Here is an 11,619-nt window from a genome sequence, read left to right as displayed (position 1 = left end):
TTTAGCGATGATTGCACGTCTGTTTGTTTCTCAACCATTCTTTGATTTCGAACTTCTTCTGGAAAATGTTTATTTGTATGATTGTATTGATAACTGTATTGGACTGTTTGTCAGACAAAACAGCTATATGAAGATGCCACTTTTCTCCTGGTGCTTTTTAGGTATTATCAGAGGTGGGAGAAGTAGGCTACTCAGATCTGGTACTTTAATCAAAATAGAAGTACCATGGTGTGGGAATACTGTAGGAAAATGTGAAAAGTCCTGCAAAATGTTACTCAAGTAAAAGTAGAAAAGTGTTAGAATCAAAATATACTACACGTTTTTTTTCAACTTTATTTACCAATTGTGCATACATCAGAAAAAGGCACGTCTCATAAATGAATTCAAACTTAGAGAAGGAAAAAAAAACATTGTTGGGATTTTTTCCTTTTGCAACATTTAATAGATATTCTATAGTTTCATATACACATACTGGAGAGGGTTTATTCAGGGCCGTCTGTTCACGCGCATACATCTCGCGAGAGTTCGTGTTTCCTGCGAAGAGAAGAACGTTTCTCCAGCAGCTCAGCAGCAGCCAGAGTTTTCCCAGTCGTCTTGAACCAAGCACACTAAAATGGCGTCGGCTCCGGGTGAGTTACTAATTGTGATCTTTTATACAGCTTTTTGACGAATTGCGGGTATTAAACTTAACTAATTTTGAGGTTCTGCGTTATTTAAAACAGAATGTGCCGGCATTAATATTCTGTTCGGCTTATATCAGTTGAAATATCGTCTGGGTTTAGCTAGCTGCACAAGGCCTAGTCATTTTAGCTTGCGGTGTTTTCCATTTGTTGTGTCTGCACTCTTAGCTTGATGATTAACACCAGATTACTAAATTCATCGAATAGATTTTCGATGCATATGCCGAGTACTCCTCGTTGCAATAGTTAGCTTTTACTCATCGTCCTTTATTGAATGGTTTGACCGAGTTTCATCTGCGTAAATGAATGGCGACCTAGCAACGGGTCAGTGTCGCGTGCTGCTAGCATTAGCTTCTCTCAACTCGCGCGCAATTAACGTTTTGTTTATAGGCTAAACTAACCAACATGTATCTGTTTCTTTAGCAGATTACAGCACCTACAGCCAGACCACTGCACAGCAGGGGTAAGTTTTCAATTAACGCTTTAATCTGAATGAATGTGATATTTTTAAATGCGTTTGTGTGTGCCGTGATGTGAAGTAGCTAAGCACAATACTTAAGTACTTTGCTACTATGTACTTCTACCCCACTACAATTGGTACACATGGTTTACTTTTACTCCACGACATTTATGTTATACCTTTTTTAGTTACTTTACAGATTTGGACTAATGATATGAAATATAATCAACACTTAAACCACATTGGACTAATGATATGAAATATAATCAACACTTAAACCACAAGCTACACTGCAGCGTACAAAGTAATAAAAAAAAGTGCTGTATCTTTTACCAGGTGTGATAAACACATTATTGCATCAATATGTATAATATAAACATGTGGGTGTATTGCTGCGAATATAATTTCAGGAAAAAAATAAAAATAGTGCTCACCCACCAGTTGAATGGGATTCTATAACCGTGTTTGTGTTTTATAGGTATGCCTCTTATGCTGCCCAGCCCTCTCAGACCTATGGACAGTCTGCTCAGGTGAGATTCAACAGCCGAGCCTGTTTTTTTCTTGGTGCAGGGCTACTGATTTACTGTGATGGCAATGTTTCATTTTAGATTATTTAAAGACAGACTATTTATTTTTAATTTAATATACCAATATTAATCATAGCGCAACTCATGCTTGCAACATTTGGGAATTCAATAATACATTTTTTTTTTTATTATTTAACATGTAATACTATTTTTCAGCAGAGCTATGGTCAACAGGGTTATGGATCCTATGCCCAACCTGCGGCTGCTGATGCGAGCTACACCCAGACAACCCCTGCTGCTGCAGGCTACACTCAGCAACAGCAGACACAGTATGGGTCTTCATATGCCCAGCCTGCTTCAGGTCAGTTGTTAAAATAGGAGCATTTGACTAATTTTGCCTCAAGCATATTAAGGAATGTTTTTATATATACTAGAATAATTTCTAGTTGACAAATACCCTAACTCATGGTTTTAACATTTGATAGTGTTTATACTAGCCAAATAAAAGACAATATTTGTAAAATTGATTACACCACACGCTCACTTGTGGTCAAAATTTGATTTTTGAGCCATTTCGACTTGTCTGCCCATCAGAAGACTACATTGCAAGTCATTAAATGCAAGTCCTTTTCATTGTAATTTACCTTTTGGTTTGAAACAGATGTCCTTCAGTCTGGCTGTCCAAATCAGTTTTTACAAACTTGTTACATTTCAGTTGACTAACTCTTTTTATATATGTAATGCCTTCAAACATGCAATGAAATAACCTTTGGTTTTTACTATTTCTGTCCCCACAGCTGGGTATCCTGCTGCCCAGTCTACCACGCACACATACTCCCAGTCAACCCAGGGTTATGGAGCCAGTGGTTATGACAGTACTCCAGCGGCTGCTGCCCCTGCTGCCTCCCAGTCTTACGGCTCTCAGCCAGGGTATACTGCCCAGTCTGCCTACCCTGGTTATGGCCAGCAGGCTGCTCCCACTGCACCACAGAGGTATGTACCCCTCAGCTGGGAACCAATTAAAAAAAAAAACTATTTCCACACGAACATGCTCATGATTTCAATGAATGCTCTGTCTTTGTTTGTCTATCAGTTACAATGCTAGCAGCCAGCCTGCCAGTTACAACCAAAGTAGCTACTCCACGCCCGCAGCATATGGACAGCAGCAGGCAGGCTACCAGGCCCAGCAGGCGAGCTACGGCCAGCAGCAGGCCGGCTACCAGCAGCAGACCCCGCAGCAGCAAGCTCCTCCTGCTTACCCTCCCCAGACTTCGGGTTCCTATGGCCAGCCCCCGGCCAACCAGTACAGCCAGCAAGGTGGACCTCCCAGTTATAACCAGTCTAATCATTACAGTAAGCTCTGCTTTGGCTGTGTCTGTCAAATCTTCAAAAATTCAGTTCAGTTTAATGGCCTTGTGAACAAAGTTTGATGCATTCCTGTTTCTTTTTTTGTAGATAACTACAGACAGGAGGGCCAGAGTGGAGGTTCTAGTTACTCTGGCTCTGAGTCTTCGAGGTACCCAGGGTCAGGGGAACGGGGCCCGAGCAGGGATGGCTTTGATCGAGGTGGAATGATGCATCGTGGGCGTGGCGGCATGGGTCGTGGAGGCATGGGGTAAGTGTCTCTCATTAGCACCTAACTTGACATTATTATTTTGTTTCTACAGGTCCAGTGGCCAATTAGGGCAGGGCTGAGACAATGCCTGTCCCATTTGATTTAATCTAGTATAATTTGCACATCATTTTACCCTCTTATTTAAAAAAAGGCAATCATGATTTACCAGAAGTTTATGATAATAAATCATGGGTTTCCTCATTTCTGAGGTCAAATATTGGAATCTTAGTTTATGCCAAGATAAGATAGTACTTTATTGATCCCAATTTGGGACATTTTTGTAAACATGTACTGTAATTGTAGCTTTGCTCACTCGGTATCTCTCAGCCCTGTCTCTAACTAATTCAAAGGTAAGAAAAGGGTTGGTCTTTTATTTAAATGTGAAACCTGTGCATAAACATTTAGTTGGAGCAGCGTATATCATAGTCATTAGATTATGATCCAATAAAGTGTTTAGGATAACTTTAAAAATCGCATATTATTGGTCAGGGAATGTGATAGAACCATATACAAAACATTTCATCTTATTCACACACTATCAATATTCTAATGGGTTTCCTTTTACGAACAAATTAAACAGTCTCACTATCAGCCCCCTTTAAACTAGTTTCACACGAGGGTGCGTTCTACCCTAAAGACTGACACACTCACAAATGCTACAAGAAGAATGCAAGGTTGTTCCTGGAAAAGGCATTGCTCATGGTACCAGCCCCCCACCCCAAATATATCTTTAAAGATATAGGTACTCCTGCCACCCCCAATTACTGTGACTGCAATGCCGTTGCATAACATTTATTTTGAGGAGTTACAAATAGACATGGGCCTCATGCAGTATGTTCGGTTGCATTTAAAAGTGCTGTTTGGGTGAATATGCCTCCTGCCTAAGGTTTTTCCCTTTTCATTTACAAATACATTTGCTGGTGTCGTACGCTTATGGTTGGGTTTTGCAAGGCTGGCAATAAGCATTTCACCTCAATTGACTGGGTCGATAAAGGAATACAGAGAGAGATTGGATCTGTGAACCATACAGAAGTCAAAACTGCTAATGCAGTCATAGATTGCACCCTACAAAGAGAAAACTAAAATTAAGAGAACTTTTCCTAGTTTTCTAAATTTTCAGCATGTAGCTCCAACACTGGTCATAAAAGATAGGTATTTATCAGTTGACGCTAAAGTTCCTGAATCTCTTAAATGTTTTTGTGGTCCACTTCTCAATATCCATTCATGCTAAAATGTCATCCGTGATAACTTTATATTTGCATTGAGGTAAAAACAATTGCTACAATCTTCTACCTCATTCATAAAGTTGAAGTGTCACACCTCCTTACACATCTGGAGGAATACAACTAGTCTTGTGATGTTACAAGAGGGGAAACGCAATGCTTACCAAAGCTGTTTATACAGACGTACTTTATTTGTCCACTGTCTTTGTGCGGATACAGTCAATCAATGGAGTGTTGCTGTAGTGTGGTCCAGTCTGATCTAAAGAACTGCTGTCCAGGTGTCATGTACTTTTTTTTGCATCGCACAAAGGGGTGTGTCGCAGAAAGGGGTGTATCCCTCAAGACGGTTTCGCAGAAAGGGGGGTATCCCTCAAGATGGTCTCGCAGAAAGGGGTGTATCCCTCAAGACGGTCTCGCAGAAAGGGGTGTATCCCTCAAGACGGTGTCGCACAAAGGGGTGTTTCCCTCAAGACGGTGTCGCACAAAGGGGTGTATCCCTCAAGACGGTGTCGCATAAAGGGGTGTATCCCTCAAGACGGTGTCGCATAAAGGGGTGTATCCCTAAAGGGGTGTATCCCTCAAGATGGTGACGCAGAAAGGGGTGTATCCCTCAAGACGGTGACACTTAGAACTAAATTGAGTTGGTCTTGGACACATGGCGCCGGGTCAATCATTGCGCCGGCACTTCAATTTGCTCTTGAAGTGGATTAGGCATTGGAACAATTAGTTTCATTTTGACTGATATGCTCAGTAGCTGTGTACCCAACCTGAACTCTGAAAAAGAGTTCAAAGGATTTCAAAGAGAGGACAAGGGTGTTAATGTACGGAGGCTAGAGTCTACATGTGTTGGTTTGGATTGGTTATCAGCTTTGTAAGGTGAAAAAATGAAAAGCTACATTATTGTGTTCCCAAAATATCAGAGCAATCCATCTCTCATTATGACAAGTTTAATTTCTTTGGGGGAAACTTTTTTCAGAACTTAAAAGATAAAAGGTCGGACCAATGGCATGAGAATAATCGGTGGTTTTTGCAGGTGTCGATACAAAATGACCGATGTACCTTCTGGTACTCCTTTCTAAAGTATAGGGTTCTGCATGACTTTCTATATTCTGGTTTTGGCCCAGCTAATACACATTTGCACACAGACAACGTTTTTACACTTCCCATGTTATTTTATAGGGTCTCTTAATCAGAAAACTCTGCAAAGTAGACTTAATTTAAAAAAAAATAGCTCAACACATTTCATAAATAGGATTACAGCCCTAAATACACTAACATTAAGATGAGTTCATAGTTCCATTTTTATGTTAGCTTTGCACAGGTATATTCATGTTCAGGGGGGGTGTGGGCACATTTTGTCATTTTGAAATGTTTGAAATTGTTTTTGTGGTTTGGAATACAAATGTTTGATCACATTCCTTTGAACACTTTTTAACATGCTTTGTGACATTTATACCGTACAGGTAACAGTGAGAGCCATTTAAAACCACCCGTTCTCTAAAAAGTGTGTTCTGTACAGACCGCCAGCTTAAACGGCAGGAGGGAGCTAAAACAAAGATTCGGGGTCTGCCTTTTTTCAAGAACTCAGGATGGTGGCGTTTTTATAAGCATGGTGGCGTTTTTCACCTGACCGTCTTTGTTTTTTATTTCACGTAACCCTGGAACATTGTAAACATTTATTTGTTGGAGTTTTTTTTCTTGTATAATTGTATTTTATTTGCTTTGTTACCTGGTGAATATAATCACCTTGTATCTTGTGAAATTTCAGATGCATTGTGTCAATTTGATACACTTATACAAATCAGTCAGATGTAACTTTTTTTTAAGAAATGTTATCTGAGAGTTTTGTTTCTGGGTACATCTTTTTATACCATCAATGCATCTGAAATATTGTCTACCTGTGTACAAATGTTTGGGTTGTCACATTTGATAAAAGGTAGTAAATGTTTATTCATATTTTTGCACATATGTATCCACAACTAAACTGTCAAGTTGTTCTCAGCTAGCTAAATAATGACACGTAGTTAATTTTCTTATCCTCTCGATTCATTTGTGTATTTGTAATTTCGGGGAGTTTTTTAGTTGCTGTTGGGTTAGTTAGCATGTTTTGATTACTCCCTCAATCAAGCCACTTTGCTCGAGCCATGGAAGTGGCTGTAAAAGGGAAGTCGCCTTCATATCTCCATTTATTCCCCTAGCAGCGCTGGAGACAGAGGTGGCTTCAGTAAGCCCGGTGGTAAGTTAACGCGTATTACACTGGTTAGACCTTTCAAAGCCATAAACTTTTTGAGCAAAAATGCACCGAGTATTGATGTGTCTTACATTGTGGTATACAAATTTATTTACACCAACCCATCTGAAAATATTTGGTATTTGTTTTTCATTGCCTGAGACCATTTTCACTGGGGTACTTGGTATTATATCAGTCACTGCTTACAGTTTGACAAAGAGTTTTTGACAGGTTAATGGAAACAATTCCACTCAAATGTGTGTTACTGCTTTTAACAAATCACATGAGTCGATTTCCTGGTTTTTTTTTTTTGAGGGATTTCTTACTGGTCTTATTAGGCTTTTCAAATGACACACTTAACTGACAAAGGGTATGAGGTTCTTTTTTTCAATTTACCACTTGAGGGATTTGTGGTGTACCATAAGGTGCCATTTGCAACTTCCCAGTATGGCTGGCAGCGTTTATAAGGGAGTGTCTGGGTAATCTGCTGTAGTGCTCCTCAGGTGTTGTACACTGAGCTTCAGATTCACACACTGACTTTTCCCTCTGTCTCTCTCTTCCGCAACTGATGGACTACAGGACCAATGAGTGACGAGCGTGAAATGGGTGAGTTTCACTAGATCCTCAATACATTCTTATATTGTGAATACCACGTCTTGAAAGTAGCAGACGTATTACTTTTACTCAATGTTTTCATTTTCTATGTGTAGGACGCCCTGAGGAGCAGGATGACTCTGAGAACAGCACGATCTACATCACAGGATTGACCGAGAAGGCTGTCCTGGAGGAGATGGCCGAATTCTTCAAACATGTTGGCCCAATCAGGGTAAGAAACGTTCTTCACTTTACTCAGTCTTGCTGTTGGCTAAACTAATGTGCTTACTAAATTCAATACATTTTCCCCCTTTGTTCAGATTAACCGCAGACTTGGCCAGCCTGCCATTAACATTTACACCGACAAGGACTCAGGGAAGCCCAAGGGAGACGCCACCCTGTCCTATGAGGAGCCATCCTGTGCCAAAGCAGCTGTGGAGCATTTTGATGGTATGTTTGATCAACCCTGGTATGTTTTATCACCCTGGGAAAAAAATAAATGAATACTTGTGTCTTAACTACTTTATCTTAAATTGTAGGAAAGGAGTTCCAAGGCCGCAGGCTCAAAGTGTCCATGGCGCGCCGTAAGCCCATGATGGGTGGTATGAGGGGTGGCATGCCCATGAGAGACGGCATGATGGGTCGTGGAGGTAAGTGTCAGAAGTGTGTTAGGGTTTGGCATCTTTGAGAGCATGTTAACTATAGGGCCTAACTGTTGAATCCTGCTGCATAGAGAAGCTGTCCTTCTGTGGGAATTTGTCATTAGTCATCATAAAAATATAAAGAAATAACATATGGGTTCATATGATTTTAAAACTAAATGCTGAATCTTCCTCTCAGGCATGATGGGCCGTGGAGGAGACCGTGGTGGGTTCATGCCCCGTGGCGGTCCTCGTGGTATGGGCAGAGGGGGACCCACCGGAGGGAACATGCAGCAGAGAGCTGGAGACTGGGAGTGCCCAAACCCGTACGTATTCCCTCATGGTGCAGTCTCATCTCGGGTGCCTTTTTTGTACCAAAGATTAGTTTGTAATATATTTGATGGTCTGTGTTTCTAGCGGTTGCGGAAACCAGAACTTTGCCTGGCGGATGGAATGTAACCAATGCAAAGCGCCCAAGCCAGAAGGGATGGGTGGCGGCGGTGGTGGTGGTGGTGGTGGAGGCGGAGGCGGCGGCGGCCCTCCATTCCCCCCCGGCGGTGACAGAGGCAGAGGTGGGATGGGGATGCGTGGCGGCCGAGGGATGGACCGCGGAGGGCCCGCAGGAGCTGGAGGGCCCGGCGGTTTCCGTGGAGGTTGGGGAGGTGACCGTGGGGGATTCAGAGGACGAGGGGGGATGGATCGAGGAGGTTTCCGTGGGGCGGGGCGTGGAGGACCCCCCATGGACCGGATGGATCGGGGGAGAGGAAGAGGAATGGGCGGCCCACCAGGCGGCAAGATGGATATGAGGTAGGTTTGAAGTTCCTCAACCAAACCGATGTATTGCTCTTCCCATAGTGTAGTTCCAGCCCAATGAATGCAAACTGAGTGTAATATTGGTGCGAACACACGACTGACCCTCACTATCTCTCTGTTCTCTTTTAGGGACCATCGCCAGGAGCGCAGAGAGCGGCCCTACTGAAGAAAAACGTCTTGACTGTTCCTTCTGTGGAAGTTTTTTTTATTTATGATTCCATATTTTAATGGTTAAATAACTGCTTTTCATACAACCTGTGCAGTTTTATTCAACTCCTGTTTCCACTTTTTTTTTTTTTTTTAGTTTACCCATTTTATGCCACATATTGTTCTGTGCATGTTTTTGTTTTTTGCTTTTTTTTTAATATGCCCTTTAGACTTGACATTGTGTAGTAAAATGCTGTTTTTCATTCGTCCAAAATAATTGCTTCCCCTTTCCCATAACTGGCAATTGTATTATGACAAATTTGGGAAATAAAATTTTACCAATTTCATGTTTTGAGTTGTGGGCTTTACTCAACTTTACAAGATGTAAAACACGTTTTGCAGGAAGATCTTGAAAGCGGTTTTATTAATGTAGTTTTTTTTAAATGAAAAGATACTGAAGATGGTGTGTAGGAGTTGCCGATCCAAGTTTTTATGATTTTGAGATATTACAAAAAGCAGTCCCATGACTGCATGAGATTCGTTCCAAAGGTTTTAGGTTGCCTCAATAAAATCCACTTGCAAGGCTATGTACATGCCTTGGTCAAGTAACCTGAGACATTTCAGCAATTTAAATACAAACCCTGAAGAACAAATATATAAGGGTATATATTATGGTATTTTCTATTTTCTTGCATTTTACAAGTATAATTCTTTTAGAAACTACTTATTTCTGTAGATTTTCTGCATGTCTGGAAGGGGCTGCAGCAGTTTCTCTTCCTGCCAGCAGGGGGCAGCACTAAGGTTTCAGTCTGAACTGCTGCAGTTGTGACTCATGACATTGTTGGAGCCTGGGTCCTCTTACCTCAAATCAATGATGCCGTCTCCTTGGTCCCACCAGAAACCCTTTTCTGAATGAGTCTTTGCTTTCTGCTTTAAGTAACTCTGTCAGTACATGTTTGCTTCCTCCAATGACCTTACACTGCACTTAAGTCAACTCATGCTAGCAACAGCTTTGAACCAGAGACAAATGCCTTGAATGTTTTTTCTCTTTTTACTCAGTTTCCCATTTTAACTGTAGCCAGGTTTGGGTCTCATTAGTGTTAGAGCAGTATCCCTTATAAGGAAATTGAATTGAATGCTGTTATTAATCACAGATGTTTTAACATCTGGGAAACATATGACTGTTAAAGCTGTCCTACTGCTCTTTGTTTTCTTTTCATACACCTATGTAACCACTGGATAATCCTGCTTGTAGGATTCTCTTAAAATAATCCTGTGAGAAAGTATTCTTGCAGTAGCTTTACCTTTTAACCTTTTCCTTCATTATAAATAGCCGTTGGGTCATTTTCTAACAAAAACCCTCTTGCCGCTCACAGCTCCGTACATCACAAGTGGTTTTACATAATGTTGTTTTTGACATGATACAATAAGGCTCATGTTTATTGGGTTTTATTTTTTTAAAGCCCTCTTAATTGTGGGGAACTTTGTCACAGCTGACTAAAGTACTTCTCATTTGCCGAGGCCCGTTGTTCGTGTGGATTAATAGAGTGCCGAATTCTCTCTCTCTCTTTACTGACAGAAAAGCTGATTCATTCTGCCCCAGAAAATGATGTCATCAACCCCCACCTTCTCCCTCCCTGCCTCTCTTCTCCCTCTTTTTTCTCTCTATCTCTTTTCCGCCCCTTCCTTTCTTTCTCTCTCCCTCTCTTAAACAGACACATCCCTCTTTTTTAAATGAAAACAAGCCCTCCTTCTTGGCAGTGGGCTTCGCTAAAATTCAAACAATCACACATTTGGAGCGAACGTGAGCCTCTCAAATAGATTGTTAAAGCGGAAATGAAACTTTTAAAGGACGTTTAAAAATATATGAACTCCAGGGTTATTTAAATAGAGTTCAAGAGTTGAACTCAAGATGAAAATAAGGGTTTCTGTGTGTCCCAACTGCTTTCAAAATAAGGGCACATGTAGACGATTGTAATTACATATGGACAAGTTTGAAACCGCATCAGAAAACCTTTAACTTAGTTTGTAATAAAATAACCCCCAGAATACGTAGTCTAATTATGTGCTTCAAGTTTTGTCTCTAAGGTTTACACGCAGATAGCAGACTGTCTTGAGACCAGGGCAAGTTTCTTTCTGTTTTTCAAAAATGTTAACATACCATTAAAACCTGAAAAGCAGGTCTCTTTCACCCAAGTTGGACCCCCGTTTCCAACCCTAAACTGAGCTTTAAACCATTAGTATAGGCAATATTTAGAAAAGGCATGGTCATTCTTGTTTTGTCTTTTTAATTAGATAATCAGATCAATCTTTCCCTGATTGAACAGTATCAGCACTAACAGCAGCTCTGTTATCTGGACCAGTATGTGACACTTTTTCTATCATGCACACAGAAGATCATGTGCTATTGAATTAACTACTTTGTCTTGTGCTCTTTGTACAGCCTACTTAACTGTTGACTGATGCTGTCTGTCTACTGTATATCTCTCTTTATAATCCCCAACCTCCTGCTGTTTCAGAGTTTACCAGCTCTGTTTGTGCCGTGTCTTCTTAAAACCACTAATCACATATTCTTTATAAAAACCTATAGTTTTAGACAAGCTTGTAACTATCATATCTGCTTTAATCATTGTTCAGATGATGTTCTGAACCGTTTGAAGGGTAATTCTTGCACTAATCAGAGTTGGTC

General features: G+C 40.9%; 1 protein-coding gene across 4 annotated transcripts; it reads left to right on the top strand.

Moving 5' to 3' along the window:
- Positions 1 to 530: 530 nt before the first annotated feature.
- ewsr1b (EWS RNA-binding protein 1b) lies at positions 531 to 9,277 on the top strand. 4 transcript variants are annotated; one of them, XM_079690122.1, is made up of 15 exons: positions 531 to 629; positions 1,104 to 1,143; positions 1,619 to 1,670; positions 1,887 to 2,028; positions 2,465 to 2,660; positions 2,761 to 3,020; positions 3,123 to 3,282; positions 6,704 to 6,741; positions 7,315 to 7,341; positions 7,446 to 7,561; positions 7,650 to 7,779; positions 7,869 to 7,979; positions 8,170 to 8,296; positions 8,388 to 8,777; positions 8,913 to 9,277. In XM_079690122.1, exons 1-15 carry the CDS (start codon positions 614 to 616, stop codon positions 8,947 to 8,949), a joined length of 1,842 nt encoding a protein of 613 aa, XP_079546248.1. In that variant the 5' UTR covers positions 531 to 613; the 3' UTR covers positions 8,950 to 9,277. The 4 variants fall into 4 exon arrangements, with proteins under 4 accessions (XP_079546248.1, XP_079546249.1, XP_079546247.1 ...); XM_079690123.1 differs by having other exon boundaries at positions 532 to 629; positions 1,884 to 2,028; positions 2,761 to 2,984; XM_079690121.1 differs by having other exon boundaries at positions 532 to 629; positions 1,884 to 2,028; positions 6,707 to 6,741.
- Positions 9,278 to 11,619: the final 2,342 nt, after the last annotated feature.

Source organism: Notothenia rossii (assembly GCF_949606895.1).
Source record: "Notothenia rossii genome assembly, chromosome: 6".
NCBI lineage: Eukaryota > Metazoa > Chordata > Actinopteri > Perciformes > Nototheniidae > Notothenia > Notothenia rossii.
This window is presented reverse-complemented; position numbering and strand designations above follow the sequence as displayed.